The sequence below is a fragment of the Rhipicephalus microplus genome, chromosome X (assembly GCF_043290135.1).
Source record: "Rhipicephalus microplus isolate Deutch F79 chromosome X, USDA_Rmic, whole genome shotgun sequence".
Classification (NCBI taxonomy): domain Eukaryota; kingdom Metazoa; phylum Arthropoda; class Arachnida; order Ixodida; family Ixodidae; genus Rhipicephalus; species Rhipicephalus microplus.
Genome location: NC_134710.1, coordinates 124,262,948 through 124,289,209, shown reverse-complemented (window position 1 = coordinate 124,289,209; position 26,262 = coordinate 124,262,948). Strand labels below are relative to the sequence as shown.

The 26,262-nt window shown below is 45.8% G+C and overlaps 1 protein-coding gene across 3 annotated transcripts in view; it reads left to right on the top strand.

Annotated features, from left to right (window-relative positions):
• LOC119176391 (uncharacterized) overlaps positions 1 to 25,931 on the top strand; it is a 68,074-nt gene extending 42,143 nt beyond the window's left edge. For 2 of the 3 annotated variants that reach the window (XM_075877580.1, XM_075877579.1), the window contains one exon: positions 22,664 to 25,931. In XM_075877580.1, coding sequence (XP_075733695.1) covers positions 22,689 to 23,720 — 1,032 coding nt within the window. In that variant the 5' untranslated portion in view covers positions 22,664 to 22,688 and the 3' untranslated portion in view covers positions 23,721 to 25,931. Of the gene's footprint in view, positions 1 to 10,741; positions 10,896 to 22,663 lie in introns of those variants that run through there. The other variant, XM_037427650.2, reaches the window with a different exon arrangement.
• The last annotated feature ends 331 nt before the right edge of the window (positions 25,932 to 26,262 follow it).

The window sequence follows — 26,262 nt, the reverse complement described above, 5'->3', positions numbered from 1 at the left end:
GTCTTTCTCAGGAAACACAGCAGGGCTTTCACTGCCTTGTGGGCTGTCGAGGCATGTGGACGTTGCTGTAATAGCACCTGCACAGTAAGAGGCCGATCATCCAGTCGCCACATTGCGTTGGCAAGTACTTGTCTGTCTGAGGCAAATCGAGGACTGTGGCGCAGCAGGTGTTCGATATTTTTGTCGGTGCCGCAAACATCGCACGCCACACTGTCAGTAATTCCGATTAACGTGGTATAAGCTTTCGTTAAAGCAACTCCCAGCCAAAGGCGATAGAGAAGCGAAGCTGCACGTCGATGTAGGCTGGGTGGAGGGCAGAGTTGACTGCGGGCCAGTTGACGAATCTGCCTCGCCGCGTCCGCTCTTGACGGAATCGGAACGCTGTTTGCTTCTTCATGTGATGTGCGAGCAGCATAATCTGCAGACTCATTTCCGCCTATACCACAATGCCCAGGTAACCACTGACAGACGATGTTGTGGCCTTTTTGTATTAAAAGGTGGTGAAGTTTCACGGTTTGGTAGGTCAACTGGTCGTGGCATCCGCGTCGGAGAGCTGATAGCAGGCACTGTAACGCTGGTTTAGAGTCTGAAAACACAGCCCAATCACCTGGTCTGTCTTCAGAATTGATGAGTTTCAGTGCACTGCGCAGAGCCTCGAGTTCTGCCGTCGTGGACGTTGTCACATGTGAAGTCTTAAAACACCGAGTTACCCCTTGTGATGGTATAACCACTGCTCCACCTGAACTAGACGGCGTAGTCGAGCCATCCGTGTAAATGTGCACGTGATTACTGTAGTTTTGTTCCAGTAGGAATAGACTCAGTTGTTTCAGGGCATGTGACTGTAAGTCTGATTTTTTCCTCGTTCCTGGAATTATTAAGTGAACTCGCGGCCGGCTCAAGCTCCAAGGAGGAAGCAGAGGCTTTAATGCAGGTGCGTACGTCTCAGTAAACGATGAACGATGCTTGTAGGCAGTAGCACCGTATGTCGTGCGGGGCCTTTCAGCAGCTAGGCTCACCAGGTGGTGAGAAGGGGTCCTGGCATAATGCCTGAGGTGCATGTGCATTGTCTCGGTAATAATATGCGTCTTTTTCGAGTGATCTTGAGCGATGGCAATAGTTTCAGCCGTTGAAGCACAGTGGGGTAATCCAAGGCATATCTTAAGTGCTTGAATGCTCTGAATTGCGCGCAAGTTGGTCTTGCCGGTGTTAGATATTTCAGGTAAGCTGTACCGTAAAAATCCGATAAACAGCACTCTGTAGAGTTGTAGCATGGATGGTATGGGCACTCCCCAATTCTTTCCTGCAAGGAATTTGAACATGTGGCGTGTTGCGATCAGCCGCTTCCTCACATAGTTCACGTGTGGAGTACACGACAGGTTTCTGTCTATTATGACTCCCAAGAACCTGTGGCTTCTGCTGAACGATATGTATTCTTCATTAATTGATATGCTATAAGCAGACATTGGTTTCCGCGTGAATGCTACCACTGCACATTTTCCGCAGGACACCTCGAGGCCTTGTTTACGAAGGTAGCATGACGTCATTGTAGCAGCCTTCTGAAGGCGGGCGCGAAGCTGAGGCCTTGTCACACCTGATGTCCAAATGCAGATGTCATCAGCGTAGACAGAAAGTTCTACAGTGCTAGGTAGTTGCTCGACTAGTCCAATGAGAGTTAGATTGAAAAGTGTAGGGCTTAGCACTCCTCCCTGAAGAACTCTTCGGCTGCTGTTATAATCAGGTGTTAGGCCATTTGTTGTCATCACGTAAAATGATCTCAGCTGTAAGTAGCTGTACACCCACATATATATCTTGCCACCAAGACCTACTGTTTCCAGAGCACTAAGGCTGGCGTCATGGGTGACATTGTCGTAAGCCCCCTTAACGTCAAGAAACAGGGCGGCGAACAGTCTCTTACGGGCTTTCTGGTGTTGAACATATGTCACGAGATCAACAACATTGTCGATTGACGAATGGCCGCGCCTGAATCCGGTCATGGATACTGGATAGATTTCGTAGTGCTCTAAATACCACTCCATTCGTGTTAGATTCATTCGTTCCATTGTTTTTCTCACACAACTGGCAAGCGCGATAGGATGGTATGAGGCAATATCCAAAGGAGATTTACCAGCCTTTAGAAGTGGAATGAGGCGACTTGACTTTCATGCTTGGGGAACCGTACCAGTCTGCCAGGAGTCGTTGTATAGGCGTAAGAGTGCCTTCCAAGCTTCGTCTCCAAGATTACAAAGGGCACGATAGGTAATGCCATCAGGTCCAGTTGCTGAAGAACGTCTGCACAGTGCCAGTTCCGCCTCTAGTTCATCCATAGAAAACTGGCATTCCATACGGGGATCACTTGAGGGCGGTGGGTTGTCAAGTGTTTCCATTCCTGATACCGTGAAATTGGAATCACCGGCAATTCTTCTACAGAAGAATTCTGCGACGTCAATCTCTCTGCATTGCAGGTGAAGTGCCAGAGATATAAACGGGTGTCACTGACCCAAGGTTGTGCTAAGACCCCGGACAGTTCGCCATATCAGTGATAGGGGCTTTCGCGGATCCAACGACTCGCAGAAAGATGTCCAACGCCGCCAAGCCAGTTTATCCATGTGCCGCCGCATTTTCTTTTGAATGCGTCTAGCCAGCCTCAAATCATCCATGCACTTTGTCCGTCGGTACCTTCGTTCTGCACGACGGTGTATTGCGCGAAGTTTCTCAAGCTCCATGTCGAAATCGGTGCGCTTGTGACTACTCAAAAGTGATTGCGTGGTATTCTGCAGGACATCATTTATCTAGTCCTCTAGGTTATATAGATGAACCATCGGTACAGTAGTCTTCCATTAACATTTTGAATTTCGGCCAATCGGTGTATTTGAGGTCTCGTGAGGACTTGGAGCTGGTGAAACCTTCTATCCGCAGGTAAGCTGGTATATGGTCGCTGCCCCGCGTTTCCGGATCCGAAAACCAGTGCACTTTCCTGGTAAGTGAGCGAGAAACCAATGTAAAGTCCAGGCAGCTGCTATAGGCTGATCCGCGTAAATATGTAGGGCTTCCATCATTACAAACGCAGAGTGGCACTCCATGATACGGCAAGAACTGGTGTAGCTGCTGCCACATTACTGCCTCAGCGTAAGTAAAGCCCAAACTCCATAAGCGCGAAAATGCACGCGACAGCGACGAGCGACGCTATGAGCGACGAAACAGGGCGTTCGCGCGACGTGTCGCGTGCTCGTTTTCGCGCGATCGCTCGGTTCTCCAGATTTGGAAACCGTCGCTCATCGCCCGGAAGTGCTGGGCTCAAGCAGCCAATAGCGAAAAACCGGAAAAGACGAAGACTACATAGGTGCACGTGACCCTGCCCGAGTCACGTATGCGCAACCACGACCTTCTCCTCCTCTATAGAGGAGGTCGTGTGCGCAACAAGAAATAACGCAATGTTTATTACGCATGCGCATATAAAAAATGCTGCAAGGCAATAATAAACACTTTCCGTTCCATTTCAAAACAATATACTTTATTTTTTAATTGGAAACCGCTCGCTACGCAGTTTTCTTGGTGCGAGTTGACGGCCTCATGCCAGCAACAGTGGAATTCGCTCGCCGAAGTCGTCGCGTGAATGAGGTTTGCCTGCGCTAGCGACTGATCGCGCGAAGACAATCTACGTCGCGTCGCTCGTCGCTGTCGCGTGCATTTTCGCGCTTATGGAGTTTGGGCTTAAGAGGCGTGGCGACAGGGTGCTGTTGAAAGGGCACCGGCATGGCCTCAAAAATCTGCTCTTCAATAACTTGTCGAAGCACCGGAGCAAATGGGTTTTGTTGCCGCAGTGGCTGCTGCTGAGGGAGCTCCTGGCGCTGAGCGAATGGAAGGAGAGAAAGCTGACGCGCAAACTAAAGACTTCGTTCGGCAAGATGTGGCTCAAGAAAGTACTACTGGGCAAGCATGACGTCAAGTGCAGTGACTGGTTGAATTGTCGGAGGTGAACACCGCGCGAGTGCTTGTTGCCTCCGCAGTTCATCATAACTCTGGCACAAAGTTATCACTTTAGTTATCACTTCAGGCATAGTGGTGGGAGACTTCGCGAACTGCATCTGGAAAACATCGTCATCGACGAACTTCATAACATGCTGTATCTTAGCACTTTCACTCATTGAGGCAATTACGGGCCTGCGATCGATGACGTCCTCGATACAGGCAGTAAATGTTTCACCTGGCTCTTGTGCCCATGTGCGCAGACGTTGTTCGGCGCGTAGCTTCCATAAGGCAGGGCGACCAAAAACGGCGGATATCGCCTCCTTGAATGCGGACCAGTTCGCGAACTCGGTTTTGTGATTCGTATACCACAGCTTCGCCACGTTGGTGAGATAAAGATTGACAGTGCCCAACTTAGCAGAGTCATCCCACCTGTTGGGTCCACGGACTTTTTCGTAGGACGACAGCCAGTCCTCGACGTCCTGGTGTTCCGTGCCTACAAAGATCGGGGAGTCTCGCTGGTGGACCGGGCCGGGGCAAGTAGCGGCCACGAGAGGTACTGTCTGTTAGGCAGCGTCAACTTGCATGGCCGACGGCAGGGTGCGAGATTGGAGTTCCAGGGCTCAGACGATGGGTGTGTCCATCATGATCCACCACATGTAACGAGGTTTATTGACGGAGCCTAACAAACAAGCGATAGGTCGGAAGTGACACAGTGAGAAGATGGTGAGGTTTTGACGTCCATCTCATTCATTGATTGATTTGTGGGGTTTAACGTCCCAAAACCACCATATGATTATAAGAGTTGCCGTAGTGGAGGACTCCGGAAATTTCGACCACCTGGGGTTCCTTAACGTGCACCCAAATCTGAGCACACGGGCTTACAACATTTCCGCCTCCATCGGAAATGCAGCCGCCGCAGCCGGGATTCGATCCCGCGACCTGCGGGTCAGCAGCCGAGTACCTTAGCCACTAGACCACCACGGTGGGTCGAGGTCCATCTCATTTGTTTGTTTGTTTGTTTGTTTGTTCGTTCGTTTGTTTGTTTGTTTGTATTTCAATACCAATGGCACGTATCCACTCTGGGTGATTGACTAAGAATGAGTATTTGAAAATTTGACAGGTCATCCGAAAATGTTAGGAGATATAAAAAATTAAAATGGTATTGATACGCATTACAGTTAATTATGACTTCAAGTAATGTGCTTTTGAGCTCATATACCATACTGCCATGAATACCTGACCACAACAGTTTTGAGGATACTAGTGAAGTTTACCGCATTTAATAACGAAAATATCTAAATGCAACACTAAATAGGTACCTGTTTGGTAGTTTGAATGAAATCACAGATTGCATCAAAGACATTTCTGTGGCAGTATCCCCCACCTGAAGCGCCGAAGCTTAAGACAGTTTCTTCAGTTAATGCTATTACTATTTTTGAAAGGGGAGTAATAAAAAATTGTGTTCTAACATTAGGATAACGTCGACATGACAGAAAGTAGTGTGCAATATTTTATGATTATCCGCCGAATTGGCAGAATATATATATCGTTAGATCAGCCTTGTGTACGTATAAGTTTAACGAAGGGACGTGGCACCAAAATATGATTATCGTAACTTCTGCTTATCAAGATTGGCCCCATTGAGCCTACCATAGAAAGTTTAGGCGCCTGTGCTCCGTTCATGTTGTTACTGATTCAATCCTATCAGTGTGAATTGCTAACTTTCTATGTCTCATTGCAGTGAAAAATACTAACCCTAAAAAAACCTGCATATTTGTAGCTCTAGTGATGTGCGGGCTAAACCATCGGTCATTTCATTGAATTTTAACCTACAGTGACCTGGGGCCCACACTAATTTTAGGCGCTTCAAACTGAGGTGGAATTAAAGACCTTAGCGTATTGAGGGCTCACCAGTTATGCGAAGCTGAAAGGGCTGTGCACACCGAAAACGAATCTGTTATTATCACCCGGCTCTCGTGCGTCGGAACTTTTCGCTGGGCCATGATGATCTCTATAAGCTCAACTTCAAAAACCGTAGTGAAATCGGCTAGCCTCGCGGCGAACGACCAGCCAAGCGATTCGCAGACAATTCACACACCTGCTATTTTCTCCTTCACGGAAGCATCTGTAGCTATAATGTTACAGGTTTGCACGTGTACCAGGAAATCTTATAACCTGTTCTATAAGAACTTATGGCATTGAAATTTATATTTCGGAGGGAAAATCTCACCATTATTTAATATGAGAGACTGATTAGGGTCATTAGTTACTATTACTTCTCTGATGTCAACACTTCCACATTCAAGCTCATTTTGCACGTAGATTATCTGAGGTGTATGGAAACGTGGCCAATGAGCGCGAAAGAAGGAGTATGGGTCACTGATAAAAAAAAATGCCAGCATATTCACGGAGTGAATGATGGAGAGTGGGGCGAAGCATCCGTCCGTCCATTCGTTCTTGCTGCCGCCCGTCCATGCGTCCGTTTGTGTGACCGTCCGTGCGTGCGTCTGTCTGTGCATCCGTCCCTGCGTTCGTCCATGCGTCCATCCGTCCGTGCAGCCATCCGTGCGTCAGTCGATGCATCTGTCTGTGTGTCCGTTCGTACATCTATTCAACAATCTAAGTACCACCATCTCGCATCTTTTCATCATATATTCCCCATATAGAAGCATCTCCATCCAGCGGACATTCCAAGGACTAAACGAGAGGTGGCACACGCACACTTTCTTACGGCTTGAGCATCGTGTCTACTTCCTACCTTTAACCACCTCGAGTTCATGGTATATACTATAGTTGACTGATTCATGGCACTGCGGCTTAACGTTCGCTAAACCTTTCTAAGACCCAGGAGGTTAGGCCCAGCGAGTATAACCTAGCAACCCTTTCTTGCCAGATAGTGCTCAATGTACATGCCAATGGCTGCTAATGGGTAATGAGAGACAGGAGAATTCGGCTTTTACTTTCTTGCGGCTTGCGCTTCATATCTACATCCTACCTTTACCCACCTCGAGTTCATGGTATATACTAGTTCACTGTGTTCATGGCACTGCGGCTCAACTCTCGCTAAACCTTTCTAAAACCAAGGAGGTTACGCTCAGCGAGTATAACATTGCAGCCCTTTCTTGTCAGATAGTGCTCAATGTACATGCCAATGGCTGCTAATGGGGAATCAGAGACAGGAGAATTCGGCTTTTAGTTAACGCGCATGCTGCGAATTTTTTTACTGTTCAGCAACCCACAGGAGAAATCTCCCACCGGCACCACCTTGGAGGTCAAAACGTAAGACTGGTTACACACTACTACGACTACGACTACTACGAGGGATGATCGGGTGCCGCTTTAAGGAGCTTCGGCCCTAAAACGTTTCCTGATATATACCATTAATTGCTGTCGATCTAGGCAGCCCCAGGCACAAGCGCAGAGCTTCCCGCTCCAAGGTAATTAATGGCTTAGTTGTATCAGCAGGACCGCCCGAGAACAACACACATCCCAATTCTAATATCGTGGCGCCTCTTCTCCTTCTTCTCTGATGGCTCATGCCCAGTGCAACGGAGTAGTAGGTGAATTTTTTCAATATTTTCTTCTCGACATGATGACCATGGTTTTCTGTCTTTGTCTTCCTTTCTTAATAATAATAATAATAATAATAATAATAATAATAATAATAATAATAATAATAATAATAATAATACTGTCTTACGTGCCAAAACGCACGATATAATTGTGAAGTCATGGAGGGCTCTGGAAGTTCCGACCATCAGGGCTTTTTAATGTCCACTGACTTCGCACAGTATACGGACTTCTATAGCATTTAACCTACATCCACATATCAGCGCTGGGGACGGAATCGAACCTTAGTTTTGCAACGCTGAACATATTGCAGGAACCACGAAACAAGAACTGTTAAACTCGCCCACTAAGTTGCGAATTTTTCAAAAATAGTATGCTTGTAGAGAAAGAGAGCAGGGGAGCAGATGAAAGTGGGCATAAGTAACTGAATTAACTGTGCGCTAAGTGACGGAAGAAGACACATACGAAAAGCATACGAAAAGAAAAGAAGATGTCAAAATAATGGACTTGCAAAAGCAGTAGTAAGGTAACTAACACCCGTGTCATTTCATTGAATCTCGATGCATTTAAACACGCTAGTGCTTTCAGAGAGAGCAACCCAGGCTGGTCTCGCATTTAACTACCGCGGGTACTGGGAATTCTGCTAGCTGTGCGATAACGGTTTTCGAGATCTTGTTCGTTTTTTTCATGTTTTTTTTTTGCAATGCAACAAGGGCGGTAGCAGAGAAGGTGTAAAATAACACCCTTGCTTGCACCCAAAAACTTCGCATTCAGGAGTTCAGCGCTAGATGCGTACTTCTCTGTGCGGAGACACTTCGTGGCTTCCGGCGCTTCTGCGAGCGTCGACGAAGTGTTTGCCTCGAATACAGGGACCGGTGTTGCTGTTTGTGACCGCTAACCCTCGGCAAGCCAGCGGCAGTCTCTGACGCAACGACAGGCAGGAGACATTCGTGCTCAAAGGCGTGTCGAAGGGCAACCCTCTTTCTTTTCTCTTTTCTTTTTGCCTGGCCGGGCTCTTTTGTTTAACTCGCCGCCGTGCAATAAAGGCCTTCGCACACGACCTTGCTTCCTTTGCAGACACGCCTTTTTTTAAGTGATGCGACGGAAAAATAGAAAAAAGAACACTGTTACGCTTTTCGCCGGTTGCATATCTTTCGTGCGATGCCTCAATTTTCGCAGTGCACGCGCGTGCATTTTGGCACAGGTTTCTGAATGCAATCGATTGCAGCGCGGTCGATGGAAACACGGTGGGGCCACCGACAGCTCGAGAGTGGCGGAAATTGACGGACCGACGGGTCGATCAAAGACGAGCATTGTACTATGGAAATATCGACGCCATTCGCGACATAATGCAGCAAGCGATGCAGTGTGCCTTCTCGGTGGATGGAGCAATTTCTCTTCGCAGATGACACTATATCTCACTCAGAGAGAGCGCGGCAGGGGCCACGTGGGCCCGCCTTTCACGAGCTCCAATGATCAGCACTTTTGTCATCGCTTGCGTCCTTATTTTCTTTCCTTTTTTTTTCTTTAAACGCTCCACACTCACAAGCAATAAAAAACGCAGGCGCGTATTCTGGAATCGCTTTCAATACGCCTCGCGATGCCTGCGTGAATACAGGCTAATTATCACTGTCATTTCGGATACTGAAGATGGTTAACTTAGTTTCGCAAGATGAGGCGCGCATTTATGGCAAGTGCACTGTACCACAACGAATACATTTGTTTTATGCTGGCATAAACTAGGGAAGCACAGGGTCTACTTAAGGCTGTGATAATCCGTGCTGTACACTCTCTAGCAGCTTCAGTTTCTACCATTTATTTACCTATAACAAGACAACTAGCTCAACCCCTAGACGACTAAGCTTGCAAGAAAGCCTCCTTTTGAGTGTAACATCTCAGAATGCATGCACGCTAAGGAGGGTGCTTGGAAGGACATCCGGGTAGTGCACAGACAAAAGGATTTGAGAGAGAGCAGCAATGACTCCCTCTCCCCCCCCCCCCCCACAATGAAACGATGCACGATTCGGTTGCTTAATAGCGCGCTCAAAATGCAAATGCAGCTGTTTCTGCGAGTTTACATCTGGCTCCTGTAAGTAGGCCTTTCGAGGAGGTGCCGCTGTTTAAGGATCACCCAAGTCTCAGTACACCCGAGTTTTCACATTTCCATTGAATTGGTGCATGTAGTCACCACTGCCGGTAGTTGAGACTGCAACCCCACTTTTAGCGACAGGATGCCATAATATCCAAGCAAGAAAGGCGGATCTGGTGAACATCTACAGTATCACAATAATAGCCTTCGCATAAAAGTTTATTGTGCTTTGATTTGGTTCTAGCTTTGGTAAGGCGTCAATAAGTTCATTCGAGGAAATTACTTTGTTTTGGTTTTTTCGTAAGTACTGCCATTTAGATTTTTTTTCTAGTAACAAAATACACTGGAAAATTAATCATACTGTTTTCAATTGCAGGTGAAGCGTAGACATGAGCGCGGATTTTTGCCCACTGGTAGTGATCATTAGATGTTGCACCGTTTGACACGTTTGGCTGTAGTCATTAGTGACATCTGGTGACGTCGTACTTCCGCACGCAGTTAACGTAGAAGCGTGAATTGCTGGGCCAATCGACTTACACTACAAGCGCAAAACCAGCGAAAACCAAATCAGTTGTAAACTAATAAAACACTTTTAAGTCCGATGGCTGCGCATGCTTCCTTCTGTTCCTGCTACTTGGTTATCACTGGTTTTACGCTTATCATAACTGTTTTGGTTAGGTCTGCGGAGCCTTTTGCTCCAACATCCCGCAACAAGAGCGTGCAGCGTTAGACGCTGGCGCAGTAGAGGTGTGCAAGACTGCTAGGTAAACTGTGACTATCGCAAAATACGCGTAGTGTATAGTAGCAGACGGCTGATTGGCAAAACCAAAGGGAGGAATTCCTGAACGTTGACCGGTCTTTTTCTATTGTCTTCAAGTGCGTTACTTACGAGCGCTTTTGTGCATTGTTAAGCAGCATTGACAAAAAAAAAATGCATGAACATGGCCGGACTCGCGGAGTTCATCGTCGCGCGCAGTTCGAAAAATAAAATAAAAATAACAAGAAACATTACGTGCTCCGCACTGACGCGCCGCAGAAATGCGGCGTCATCAGGGCTCTTTGACGCATACTATACGCTGTGCCGGCTTTGTGCGCCGATACACTCGTCGCTTTCAATTCGCGGGTGATTCCGTGCAGAGCCCTTCACCACTTCACTGCGGCCGGAGTATTTTGCGTATTAGTCGGCTTTGCCAGGTTGTGAATTTTTCGTCGGGTTACGCTTCTCACACCACGTTGTCACTCTCTACCAAGTTCCACATCTCTGCAGGTAACAGCTGTTCTTATTCAATCGTTTTCAGCACTCTTAGCTAGCCGCTAACGCATATTACTTTCACAGGCATGTTTCTAACGAACGGAATTCGCGTAATTCGTGTAGTGAACGAAATACTGACGATATCAAGGGCGCGCATTCGAACCATGGCCTTGCCATTTACACTCGCAGTGGTCAGTACTGCTGCTAGAGTAGGCTGCCGAATTCACTCGAATTCGGCAGTCTGTTCAATTTTTGATGCCTAACAAATGAAAAAGAAAACAATGTAAAAAAAAACGGCACGCAGGCTCACATGCATGGAGCTCATCTGATGAGTGGCAAAACTCTCTGAAAACAGAAGCTATGTTCTGGTATAGTTCCGTAGAAATATTTATGTATACATACAAGATGAGTAGTCCATGCGTGGCTGAAATTGCTGACGGTGACATTGTGAACCGCACCATCCTCATAGAAGCAACACGTGTAGTAAAGAAGAAGTAAACCTTAATGAAAATATTTGTTCCCTTAGTGAAAAAAAAAGCGAGTTTAAAATATATACATATACGATGAGCTGCATATTGGCTGAAACCAGCAACCGCTTACGATAAAGGGAAAAAAAATAGAGTTCTAAAATAGGGCTCGTATAGCTAAACGTGCCGCAAGAAGGTGCCGTTACCTGTCCACGAAAGCGGGAGTGTGCGTCACCGTAGCCAATAAACAAATGGAGACAAATAAACAAGGAAACGTCACTGTTCGGCATGCGCGTCATTGCGAAGTGCAGGCAGCTGGTATTTGTCGTCGCACTTCACGACAAGCTTTTCGAGCGAACAATAGAGAACCCCGCCCTGTAAATTGAACAAAAATATGCTAATATTGAAATATATGAGCCGCACACAAATGAAAACGATTATGCTGCCTGCCATGACGCTGCAGCAACTGGCTTTATATAGACCCGTGCACGAAACGGACGATCAATCTCACCCCATATGTTACTCGCGCAAAGAAAGGCGTAACAACGCCTGAAAGCGGTCGGTATTCTTTATTTGTGAAAATGTTTTATGCGGCATCGAAAGAGTCCTCCGGTTTCCCAAGATATCCGTGCCAAGTTCAGTGCCTTTACGATTACTTAACTTGTTTGTGACGATTGCTTGAGAAATATTATTGCGCGCGGACACGGAATAGTTCGGACGTATTGCATTGATCCACACCTCGAATAGAACCGTTCCCAAATTACACTTTCTACGCAGATTAACGTATTCCACTCCGCGTACTTTTACGCAAAAGAGCTAAAATTAGGAATATACGCCGACCTGTAAAAGGAAACTTGGTTAAGCATAATGAGTTGGAATGTAAAGGTCACCTTGAACGTTTTATCCTTAATTGTATAATAACATCTGAGGTTTCAGGCACCAAAACAACCATATGATTAAGTGGTATGCCGTAGTGAGGGGATTGAGAAAGTTTGACCATCAGGTGTTCTTTAAGGTGCAGTGACATCGCACATGTGGTACAGAGGCCTCTGTCATTTCGTCTTCACCAAAATGCGACCGCCGCGGCCGGTATGGATCCCGTGATTTTCGAGTGAGCAGCCGGGCACTTTAAGCATTGGTCCACCGTGGTGGACAACGTGTTGGTCTCAAAACCAGCGTCTGCTTGTCGTTGGATTCAAGTCTATTCCCCGATAAAGTAACACGGTAACATTTGGGGAAGCTATAATATAAGGAAGCTACGTCGTATGGGACATATACCGCACCAATCCTTAAACCACGTGAGTTGGTATACGTCTGCAGCTGGAGCTTCCCTGTGATTCCTCCCAGCGATGCCCATTATCATGACATTGGTACGTTTTGATGAAAACAAAATGCATTTTCCTTAAACCAATATTATTTTAAGAAGGAGATGAAAGTTTCGTACCTGGAGGAAACTGAGCACGTTTACCTAAAGGCGCATCAAAGAGGGAAAGGAGAGTGACTGTAGCAGTGAAAATATGAAGCTAAAACGAAAAATAATAATGCGGTAGCCGACCATGCGCTGTATTTGGTTGTGTACAGTTATACCAGTTGGGAGGTTGAGTCGTATTTGTAACGCTTGCCTAAGCACACGCAGATGATATTTGTCTCGGTAACTATTGGCAGGAGGCAAGCGAAGGTTAACTATTAGAAGCCCGACATGGTTTTTCGCATATAGTAAATGATAATAATTGATGAAGCTTAACCTCGCAAAACCACGATATGATTGTGAGGGACGCCATATAGTGGAAGGCTCTGGAAATTTCGACCACCCGCGGTTCTTTGACATGCACCTAAATCTATTTGTACGAGCCTCGAGCGTTTAAGCATCCATTGAAAATTCTCGTACACACAGCACTGAGAATAAATCTCTCAGTTTTTCTTTCCTTTGTCTTTTTTTTTCACTGCAAACTCCACCCCAATTTTATAGTGAGTTGTGAATTTCTTTTATATAGACGTCGGCAAAAAACTGTTTTCCTAATAAAAAGTATATCTCTCTCTCCCTCTTTATATAATAGCAAGTGAGATTAAAATGCGTTTTATCACGATAACTAATTACTCGTGGTGCTTGACAACACTGAATTAGGAATGTGCGCTTGTCAACCGACTAATTAAATGACATTCGAGAATAACACTTTTGTTTATTCGCCTTTGATTATATATTTCAATTGTGGAACCGAGGCCTGTAAGCATGCTCAAGACGCGCACAATTTAAATGTTAGTAGAGCAAAAGTTTTCACTTTTGCTCACTGATCTTTAAAGGAGATATGCTGGCGTTCAAATAATTATTGTAAGTTTGCACGAATGGAAGCAACCCCGCCGCGGTGTTCTAGTGGCTAAGGTACTCGGCTGTTGACCCGCAGGTCGCAGGATCAAGTTTTGGCTGCGGCGGCTGCATTTTTGATGGAGGCGAAAATGCTGTAGGCCCGTGTACTTAGACTTGGGCGCACGCTAAAGAACCCCAGGAGTTCGAAATTTCCGGAGCTCTCCACTACAGCATCCCTCATAATATTATGACGGTTTCGGGATGTTAAACCCCACATATCAATCAATCAACGAATGGAAGCAGGCCGTAGTTGCTCAACGGTCGAGGTGTTGTGCTTTCTAAGCCCAAGGACGCGGGTTCCTTTCTCGGCCACGGCAGCCGCATCTTGGTAGAACGCATCTTGGTAGAGGCCAAACGCAGAAATGCCCACGTACATACATTTAGGTGCACGTTAAAGAAGCTCACAAGGTCAAAACTAGCTTGAAATGTCCATCTACGACATGCCTCAAACATATAGTAGTTTTTATGCGTAAACGACAAGAATTTAATTGAAGTAAGCCTTGAAGCCTCTCGACAAAAACAACGGTGTGCAAGGCAGATGCATTGCAGCTTTTCAGCAATCGCAGAAAAATACAACCGAAAAGACAGCAACAATGATCACTAAACGCGAATGCCGACCTTCATACACAAAGGGTTTGTGAAACTTCGGAGGCATCTCGGCCTCCCGTCGGCTAACGAACCACGGGCAATGAAATATAACTGCGCCCGTGGCGACACATGGACCGGGCCACCACGCGCTGCATTTGTTTGATGCAGCACTTGAGTCGGGTGCGCGACCCCTCAAGACCGGCACAAGCGCTTCCTTGGCCTCTGGTGATCCCGAGGAGGTCGGTGGCAGATGAGTGAGGAGCGAGATCGAAAAGCCGCATTGGTCATGCTTCTTGTTCCCTATCCTTTGTAAGTGCGCCGAGGGATAGGATATGTATAGCCCGCTGAGCGTCCACTCGACAGGAGATCCCTTATTCTGCTGCTGCCTAACGAATCTTCCCATGTGAGTCAATAATGGGCTGTAACTTGGCAGGTCGAAGTTCCAAGGAAGTGAGGATACGTTATATGGAAATAGCACCAAGCAAAGATCATATATAGAAGGAAGTTTTTTTTATTTCGCTATGCGTCCGACGGCACGCGGAGACACGGCGAATCGATTGTGTTATGAGGTGGCGCGAGTATACATTTCGCGCATTGTTTGTTGTGTCATTTGCACAGTTTTGTGAGATTACAGTTGGCGAAAAGTAACAGTGGAGGCCCGTACTTTCTGCTGACAGTAGAGTTGGCGTGGTACTCTAGTCTTGGTTTCTTGAGGCGCGGAGTATCACCTGAGCCCAGATTCAAGGGACATATTAGAACATTACAGTAAATATTCTTTGAAGTGGCTTAGTATGATAGTTCAAGTTACATTCTACCGATTTTTATAAATTCTTGCCTGGTCGTTCACCCGCATTTTCGGAAAGGCTGAAGAGACGAGAACACCGATCGTTTAGTGTGATGATGTTGCGCCACGCTCCAAGCCGTGTGCTGACCGAGATGCTCCGTAATGGGGACGCCAATAGTGTTGCCCCCTCCGGCGCGCCGCCGAAAGACCTGCGATATACCACGGCCACACCAGACCTATTTCGTCATACTCCAGATACCCAGCTTCCGGAGACGAGACTTCGGTTTGTGTATATGGTGGTCATCGAACCATGTTTATTAACCGTCTGACAGCGTCTGGTCGGATACTGCGCAATGAAACCGATTGATGGCCGAGATTTTGTGAGTGCGCCTTTGAACCTTGGAAAGCTTGCCGAGCCCGGGGAAACTTAGTTGGACGGCATGGGGCTTCGTTTGGCGCCGTGGAGTTACATGGTTATGACAGAGGCGTGTTTTTCAGCCAGAAAGGCTTTAGGAAACGCGCATTTGACCCTCCTTTATCTCCCTTTGTTCGTGGGCAAATGCCACCAAATATCAATCATTTCAAAAAAAGCCTGATACAATATGAGATATGCCAGTCATTTTAGTGACAATTCTTTTGTGGTCGTTATCTTCAAAGATTTCGTTGTAAAATGATGATTTTGTAGAATGAGAAGCGGCTGACGTGTTACTTTAAGTTAGAATCGCGCGTTATGTTTTGAGGTGGATTCAGTACCGGAAATGCAACTATTACAGGTATGCTATAAACTCAGAGCAAGGCGTTGGAACTCAAATAATGGGCATTGAAATGGATCGCTTTGTAAAAGTAGTGCCACGAAATAAATTAATAATAATAATAATAATAATAATAATAATAATAATAATAATAATAATAATATGTCACAGCTTTCCCGCAAAGGCGAAGCAATGAACGCGATAGCAACAAAATGGAAGGCCACGCGCAGAATAACAAGCTGATCGAAAAAAGTATAAAAATAGTTACGCGTGGCGCCCTTGTTCTTCTGTCTTTAATTTTTCTTCCTCGATGGCACGCGTGTTTTTTTTTTTTTTTGTATTGGAGTATACAGATAACAGGCCTTTCGAAGTCAGACGGTGGTGGCTTGGACGACTAGGCCCGACACATCGGAAAACGAGAGAAGACATACAAATGGAAAAGCTTGTCATGTAAATTAATCAGATAAAGAAGACTTTTAACTCCTTTACAAAGCATATACACAATAACAAACAAGAATCAAAGTAGTGGAAACAATACTACCCGAAAGGCAGAATGTGAATATGAGGATTGAGCAACTTTAAACAGATTGTACCCGGTATGAAAAAACTAAAAAAAAACAGTTGTAATGCAATAAATGGCGCAGCATCAAAGTGACCTCAGGAATACCGTATACTGCGTGTCAACACTCCAGAAAAAAAATTATCGGGAGGTCATTAAAATATTAGAGATTTAGACCTTTCTAACAGCTTTGCCGTATCGTGTTTCGATGAATGGCAAAGAAAAGCAGGAAGTTTTTGTTGACATATGAGGGGCAATGGATTCTTTTTTTTTTAACTGAGAGTTCTGAAAGTGCCGTAACAGTAAAGTGTGATTAGAGGACGCTTTGAAAGACGGCAGGCGAAGTAGTGAAAATAAATTTGCATCATCTGTTGAAAAACAATTGTACACAATGGGTTTCGACATGCTTTTCAAAAAATTGTCAACCCGACACTGCCAACGTGAAGAACAGAAGGCAAGTAATGTGATGACATATCGCAGGACATTGCACGTAATAATAATAATAATAATAATAATAATAATAATAATAATAATAATAATAATAATAATAATAATAATAATAATAATAATAATAATGAATGGTTTTCATACTGCTCGACAGCCATTTTGTAATCGCAACATAGCATTTAGGGTACTAATAGAAAATTAGCTGGCGAAATATTGTTAGCAATGAGCTAGGGATGATTATCATGCATATTCCGATGGTGCCACACCTGTAGATCTTGCTCAGTCAGAAAGATTCCCAAAGACAGTACCATTAGGATGTACGGCATTCGAAACTTCGTGAATTTCAATTGCTGACCAGCCTAAATATTTCTTTCTCTTTTTCTGCAATAGATACTTTTTTTCACGCCATATCAGTTCATTAGCTTCGATCACGTGCACTACTACTGCAGAGATTAGCCTAGCCTGTCACTTGTACGTTTAGTGGGCATGGAGATGTGTTGGTAGTTCGTACTTTTTTTTTCAATATCGCCGGTGGCACATTGCAAAAGTATTTTAATGGAGTCGGATTACTCGACAATAGAGACACTCCGTATACATTGGAGATGAAAATTCGCGATTGAACAATCAACAAAATTTTGCTAATATTTAATATAGCACACACATTGCACAGTACTAATCGACATTAGCGATTTCCCATGGCGCATCTTCTCTTTAATAAATCTTGAAACTATCACCAGTCTTGTAGTAAGTCACGTCTAACATGCGGTAAAACGGCACTGTTGTTTTACTTACTTTCCTTTTCGAAAAAAAAAAAACCAACACATTTTTGTACCTCCGAGCTAAAATAGTAATGGATCACAGATGAATTCCCCGCCACGGTGGTCTAGTGGCTATGTTACGCTGACCCACAGGTCGCGGGATCGAATTCCGGCTGCGGCGGCTGCATTATCGATGAAGTCGCAAATGACGTATAGGCCCGTGTGCTCAGATTTGGGAGCACGTTAAAAAATCCCAGGTGGTCGAAATTTCCGGAGCCCTCTACTACGGCGTCTTTCATAATCAAATGGAGGCTTTGGGACGTTCATTCCCACAAATCAATCAATCAGTGAACCATTCAATCACTCAATCAAATCACAGATGAATTTTGCCGCAAAGTTTGCGAGCGCATGCGTACACCAAGAAACTGGCGCGTTCCACTTCCACAAGATTTCTTTCATATAGACATGATACTCGGTGTTTCTGTCTACAATTTGCAAATAGCAGTACGAGTCGAACTCTATTTACTTCAAAAGTTAATTAACAAAAGCTCTTTAGTCAGTCAGGTGTTCATTTTGCCATAATACACAAATGATGTCCACCACTGGGAATAGTTTACTAGCGCGTAAGGTACACTTGCGTTGCAGTTCACTGACGTTTGCTACAAAAATGCTACAGCATGGTAAACAACACTTCGTACTATGCACGGATGATGAAGTTACCTTTTCATACCTGCAGATAGAGGTACACACAATCTGGCTGAAAGCACCTGGAGACTATTTGTTGCTGCACCTGTCGCACAAATTCGGTAACCATGATATGTACAAAAAGTATATAGACTATTTTACAGATGGTTTTGAGTGCCGCCATACTGGGTGGCTCTCAAATGCTTTGTGTTTTGAATCTTTAACAACTAAATGAACAATGTTACGGTAGATGCGTACGCATGAAAACGGTTGAGCTTGTGCATACGATTTTGAATGGCCCTATTTTTTATTCAATTCTCTGAGATAAAAAATGGGGAGGTGAATGGTAAGATTCTTTATCTATTTTGATCAACCCATGAAATATTTTGAACAGCATTTCTAATCTCAAGTGTTTTGCACGTAATACCAACGAATCCCACCCTATCTTTAAGCGCAGTGACACTGACACTGAAGTCATAGTTGTTAGTCTCAAAACGAGCTGTACGGTTTTGAACGATCTCAAGCATATTAGACAAAGTTTTACGTCGTTTAGTTTACTTCGTGGTATAAAAAAAAAGAAACGGCTCAACAGCCCAAGATAGTGGGGCACAGCGGTTTTACCGAAAATGGTTGGTAGTCGGAGCCCTATCAGGCTTCGGGAAACCAGTAACCACGACTCGACGTATCTGCGCACATCGTCACAACGCGCCACAGAAGTTCTGTTATTCGTGATGTTGACTCGAAGTAGTGGAGGAATAACGCGAGAATTGTACGTACCTCTTCTTTCTGGTTATATCTAGTTACTGAAAGGATTTACCATTCTGTAAATTTTAACACCGGGGTAATCTTCCTAAGAAGATTGACTTTACTGTATAAGTGTTACGTTATGTGTTTGTCTTGTTGCTTCGTTTGTGTTAGCCGTTGTGCATTAAGATACAAAATGTAGTTTTGTTTTTTTCGTTGTTTTTGCTGTTCTGCCCAGAATAATTACTCTGTATGTGCATTTTTTTCTGCTGCGTTTTTATTACTTCGTGCAAGAGGAACACGAGAAACGTTATATCTTTCGGTGGAACGTACAGAAGCAGTTCAGTGTTCATCGTAATCCAGTGAATTTGCGTTAGATAGCCAGCACAAAAGCAGCGATGCTTGTGACGCTATAGCCCAACATGACGACACTCAATTTTACGAACTTTCGTCCATTGGCAAACGTAGCACAAAGCTCCAACTCTTGCGTATCGGACGCGGCAGCTATAAAATCCACGCCTTACCTCCAAATTATTGCAATCTGTGGAACGTTAGCCGAACAGGTTCACTGCACTCGCACATGTGAGCGCCTCCCTCACTTTCTGTGTCGCAGCTCTATCTCACAAATGAATTTGGAGTATTCAGGTGCCTAAATCACTCTCATCGACGTAGCTCCAGCGGCCTTGTTAGGTAACCAAAGTTGCATGGGGTGTGAAGAAATAATAAAGAGAGAAACAAAGGAAAGACGCGGTGGTCCGCTCGTGTTCATTCATTGATTACTTGAAACGAACATTAACGGGAAGTTTTCGCATCAATTTAATTTATGCAAGATGTGCAACTGAATTTACTTGTTTATTTAAATCACTCTGCATGTAGAACTAGTAAGAGCATAAATATATGAAATGCAAAGCTGCTCGCGGAGAAGTGTAAAGAGACGAACCTGAAGAGCATCACGTGAGTGCGTGTTAGAGGGTAATGAGGCGATGCACGGGAAATCGGATGCTCAAATAGCCACAGCGCCGGTGGTTGAGTTCACGGGCATCTTCTTGCACGGTCGAGCGACATCGGCTGTCGCCGAAGGGCTGCGCGGAAAGAAGGGGTTGTGCTTAAATATTCAACCTCGCCACACCGAACCCCATCGCGCCCTGCCGAAAAAGTCAAGGCCGCGATCGCCGGCAGTGACAACGCTGTCGAGAAGCGCCGGCGCGGCCGGACGCCGACAAAAGTGAAATCGATTCGCTGGCGGGCCGCGCGAAGAACGACGATGCCAGACGCCTGATCCTTTGGCGCGAGCTTTAACCCTTCGGGAGAGCGTGGCTGCGGTTTTAGCGCCGCGCTTTCAACGGTTGTGTTTCGTCGGCTCCTGTGGCCTTACCATAACCCGAGCGAATGAGTTATGTTGAAACTCTCAAGGTAGAGGAGGTTTCGTGGAACTTCATGAAGTTCGCAAAACTCAAGCAGGGAGCGTAAAAAAAAAATAATGTGCGCGTAGAAGTGAAAGGGGAAAAAAGAGTAGAGAAATTGCAGCTCAAGTTTCAGGAAAGCAGAGTTCAAGGCATTTGATACCTAGCCATTTAGAGAAAACGAAGCAATGTTGCTTTTCGCGTGCGCTTACCATATAAGGTTCCCTCTTTATCTCTTCTGCGTCCAGCGCAAACACGCGAATGCGCAACTAGAGCAACCGTTAAACATGCAGCGCTGAATACGTAGCTTTGTCTCTCATAAATACTTGTTGGTGTTAGAAGGGCACATGCGACACTTGATTTTCAACGCGGTTAGTTTACCTGGAACGCGAGCATAGAAAGAAGCATAGAGCAGAAATTTTGAGCCGTTCGCTTACATCAACATATCGAAACGTTTGACAGCTCGAAGGAGCACTGTAAGTCCTTTGAGAGCAGTTTGGAACATTCGTGCAACACCGTAATGGAATACAAGCTGACACATTTTATATACAACCTTGAAGTTGCTGCAAACATTTTTTTTTCTTTCAATGTACAATTTATCGTATGCAAAGTTTCAGCTTGATGCGTCGACTAGTTGCCAAAAATAAAACGCTAATTTCCCGACAAGCGGCCGAACGAGAGCCAGAATTCGTACAAACCTGAAAACTTTCTATGTTGCCAAGAGAGATTTGAGATTTGTGTTTTCTCAAAGCTCTGAATGATTCGAATAGCCTGTGAAAGCGGTGTGCGGTCTTTACCGTAAATTGCTCCTCTCTTATATCATGTCTGGCCAAAATATACAAGATGTCAAGATGTATATAGGAAATGGAGCAGAACTTTGGCTACGGGCTGTTATTTAAACAAAGATGCTCACGTGAACACCCAGCACTATTTCTCACCATAAAGGCATTGTTCACTCTAAATCTAATTTAATGCACCTGATAGTCCTGAAACGATGTAATATACTGAGTAGAATGCAAGGAACAAAACTTCGGTAACACTCTACAACACACGTATTATTCCCGCATGGCTGTTGGCACGCTCAATATTTTTTTTTAACTTAAACTTCACCGGAAACTATTTTTTCTCAGATGATGAAATTTGCTGTGGACTTTAGGGCTGATTCATCGTATAGCAAGCAAAGCTTCGCTATAGAAGGCACGTCGCTTGCGATGAGCAATTACGAAGTGTGACCGGGGCAATTTTGTGCTTGCGCGAGGTGTTTCCGTGTCATATATGTCCAGGCCTTCCGCCTTCGCTGCAGAGACCATGGACGACGGCAAGTCCAGCCTTGTGGCCTGATTGCGTGTACTTCCCAGCACTGCAATCATGGCCCATTAAGAGAAGCGCTGTCCCACTGAGCTTCTAATGGAACAAGAAGACTAGGAACTCCCCGGGAACGTTAGTGTAGACCCACTGGACGCGAAGTGCCTGGAGTGTATCGATTGCGAGCAAACAAAATAAGCGCCTCTCGGTTCCAAGTGACACACTATAGTCCTGGCTTATTGGCTTAATGTCGCCAACGAAATGACAAACAAACTGAACAAACGCGTCCTTTGTCACTCTAAGCACACGGTCAGGAGCACAGGGAACTTAATGATGGATGTTTAAAAGGCGCACTTTTGCATTCGGCGCAAAACTTGTAATATCCACCGTTCTCCCACGTTACTTCACGGATCTTAAATAAGCAGATTCCTCTTACTTGACATGCACCAGCCTGTCTGACTATATTAGTAAAAACATTATCTATGAACACCTAATTATGTGGGAGTTTATGTACGGTGCGATATTCTCGTTTTCTTTTCCTGCAGTACACAATAGCCAACTAAGCGCAGTCGGGTTATCTTCTTACCTGCAAAAGTTTAAAACATTTTTGTCTGTTCCATGTGCATTTCACAGTTTAATCAACCTTAAATTTGGTTTGCAGTTGTAATGCTAGGTCAAGTGACCCAACAGTAAGTTTTCTAGTGACTTTCTTGTGTGTTCCTATTACTTTTCTCTTTCTTTCTCCACGTTATACATTTTTTTTTGTCGACAGCATACAGGCGTTACATCATGATTTACTTCACGAACGTCACTTTGCCAGGGACGCTTTATAGCTGGCAATGTGTTTTCATAACGCCAAAAATGATTAGCCAAAAAGATCACATATGCCACAAAGGGCTGCTGTTCAGAAACGGGTGTGTTACGCAGGCGCGACGGAGCGGGCGGCCTGCCGATGTCGACCGCAGCCAACGGCTCGGTGACAAGCTGGACGCGCGACGAGGACCCCGGCCAGAACGCGGCCGTCCGGCTCACGCTGCTGTCGTGCGTGTCGGCGGCCGGCTCTCTGGGCGGAGTGTTCGTCATCAGTGCAGTGATCGTGATGGAGCCGCTGCGCACGCGTGGCAACGCTTTCCTCGTGTCGTCGGCGCTGGCGCACCTGCTGGTGTCGGCACTGCTGCTGCCGTCCACGTGCGTGGCCATCCTGGCGGGCGTGACGCGCGACCCGGGCCTGTGCCACTTCCAGTGGGCGCTGCTCGTCGTGTGCCTGGTAGCGAGCCTGCTCTCGTTCGCCTGCCTGGCAGCCAGTCAGGGGCTGGCCCTGCGCTGCTCGCGCGGTGCCGTACTTGCCGCAGCGCTCGCCAGCTGGATCGTGGCCACCACCGTGGCACTTGGCCAGCGTGGCCTCGGACTGGGACCTACGTTTTGCGGTGGCGCGCCCATGGCCAGTAACGTGCCTCTGCAGGCGGCCGTGGCGGCGCTGTGCATCGTGGTGCCCGTGCTGCTCACCGTGTTGGGCTTCGGTGTGGCGCTGGCGCGCATGCGACGCCATGACCCCGACGGGGCGGCGCTAGAGCTGCTCAAGAGCCACGTGGCCGTGTATCTGCTCACGCTGGCCATGTGGGTGCCCGGCGTGGCGCTGGCCGCCGTGTCAATCAGCCGCGAGGTCCCACCGCATCTGGTCGACGTGGCCTGGTGGTTGGCCCTGTCGCACTCCTGCCTCTACAGCTACGTGTACGCGGCCACGCACCGGACGTTTCGCGTGGCCTTCAACAAGCTGTTCTTCTACTGCTGCTGCAAGAGTCACGTGACCTTCTCGAGGCCCTCGCGTGAGCAGCGCATCGGGGGGCCGCAGGGCTCCGGCGTCGGCCTCCGGGTTCACATTATTCCCGCCATGAACATTTACTCGGCCAAAAAGGACTCTAGTCAGACAGCCGTCAAGCACTGCGTCCAGGGAAAAGGACTGCACTGCAGCTACGATCTCTAGCTGAGGGCCCCTCCTCTTCTCAGTGTGGTGCTACGCCGCAGGTCTTCGCAGTGAAACCCTTCAAAGCTCTGCTTTTCAGCTGTCGGTGCAAACAGGAACGATATCTGTCTGTGCTATATAAGTGTTTTCAGTATTCTTAAACGTGACATCAAAAAGCAAGCGCCACGGAAGCATTTGTCGTACACACACATATATATATAACGGTCCAGACTTCTGTGTTTTTTTTTCATCCTCGTCCTACTGAATGTTGCGAAAACTGTGTTTCACAGGTCGAATTATGTGTGCTTTTGTCCTTGGATGGAGGAGAAGAAAACTCGAGAATGCGAGGGGAAATTATGACAAAGACGGGTTACATTTTCTTGTTTTCCAATCATTGCAATGTCATGATTAGAGAAAAACGCATTCAGCAACAACGTTTTCATTGTTGCTTGTACAGAAATCACAGTCAATGTCCAGACCTGAGTAAACTCAGCTGAAGCTTTCGTCACTAGCCATTTCAAGCAGAGCAGAAACACAACCATCAACTGCTATTTGTAATGTAAAAATAAGCAGCATGACAACAATGTTAGACAACAAAATATGCCATGTTGTCTTAGCTCGCACTTACTAATGAACTATGGTTACGACTACATTCCTCCATAAAGTGCGAACTAGTTTATAGTTGCAACTGTCAAATTCTAACAGTAATAATGCACTCATTCCTTTAACTGAAGGGAGAAGCCGTAATTCCTTAAAGCGGAAATTTTTACGCCATCTCACTGGGTAATTCTAGGGAAGCAACTTTTAAAGCAGTGATCCTGTTTCAACTGCAAGAAAACATTTCACAGGCGCTACAGTAGTGCTTTATAGGTGTCCTGAATAAATGTGAACAGATAAAAAAGCGATAAAAGAACGTTATCAAATATTCATGTATCCCTGTTTCGTAGATTACTTTATTTTTTTGGAATAAACGAGCGACAGAGCAACCGCGAAGAAGCATTGCCATGCTCAAGCTAGACTATTTTTGTTCGAAGTTGACGCGTCGGTGCCCTCCCTCCGACTGTTGCTCTTCGAAAGAAATCATTTTTGTAGTTGCTGCATACCATTACCAGGGCAGGCGTTTGACTTACTAATATTCAGCAGTGCTTTCCTTGGCGACTACCAGACAAATGGCCTTCAGGTACAAATAGCTGAGGCTCGCGGGTGTCTATTTCATGGCGAGGTTTTGCAAGTCTGTTAGTTCATTGCATTTAAGATTCCCGGCACTTGAAATCGTTGCCCAAGAGCCGTGACATGCGCTCTATTTTTGAATAAAGCGTTCCCTGTTTTCCTTCGGCCGCGACACCGTATTGCTGCTTATAGGTGTACTCGCCAACACGCTTCGTCCGCCACGTAGACAACGAAGCTGTTGACCACGATTTCCGGTGAGAAGCCGCAACCACAGTGCCAAACTATTCCACCAAACAAGTAGACGTTTAGGCTTAGACAAAAGAAAACGTGAATTCTAAGAAGCCCGAAATTTCAAAGTGAACACCAATATCAACATCTACAGAAAGCTTCAAAGCGCACCAAGAAAGAAAAAAAAAAAAGCCAATTAAGTGCCTGCTACCACTACGACACGGTTTTAAATATAGTCGAACAAGCTTAGCATCGACATCAATCAGTTAGCCCATAGCTGACAAATTCAATAGTGGAGAGCTCTGCTCATGGAACGCAGGAAGAAAATACAATGCTTGGGTGAGGTTCAGAGGCAAAATACCAGAACCCACACTGCGCTGCTTTTGATTTCTTCCAGTGTTCTCTGCAGCGTCCCACTTTCCGGCCTCTAACTCCTCGGTCATTCTGTAGTAAACTCTTTACGTACAGGCTACCCAAGAGACGAAATTGCGGCTAAAGCTCCTCCCGTGTTTTTCGTGGATTTTTCGTGCAAGAATACCATGCTTCCTTCAAATGAGTGTGCTGTCGTCGAAGCAGGAATTTTCACGCAATCTCACTCTTTGTGTAATTCTAGGGAAGCAACGTTTTGTTGGAAAACATTGTTGTTGTTTTTTTGCGCGGATTGAACGCGTTGGTTTGTTTACAACATAACGTGTACACTTACTAGCTGTTATCACCCGATTATTTGCGGTACTTTGAGCTAGCGGTCTGATATCTTAGTTCTTTTCCATCTAGAAAGCCAATCCAAACATAAGGAAATTCAGCTTGAAGTGCAGGCAAGAACATTTCTTTCTCCACCCCCCCCCCCCTCTCCTCTCTCTCTAGAAAAAAAAAACGCTTTCGAGATTTTATCCCCAGAGTGTTAACTTCAATCGCTGGGTGAAAGTAACTGTTCTGGTATTTTCGCGAATATTTTCGATGACCGTTGTGGAAAGACCTCAGTGCAGGCATAAAGCAGTAAATTTTTGCGGCGTCTACATTGAGTGCTGCGATCAACTCCGACACAAGACCCGTACTGTAAAAGGCTTTTTGTGGCGTGCCATCGTTGTGTGCTGTGTGACACTTGATGCGATTTCAACTCTTTGTGAGAGACAACCATCGCAAGCAATGGAGGACAAAGGGACAA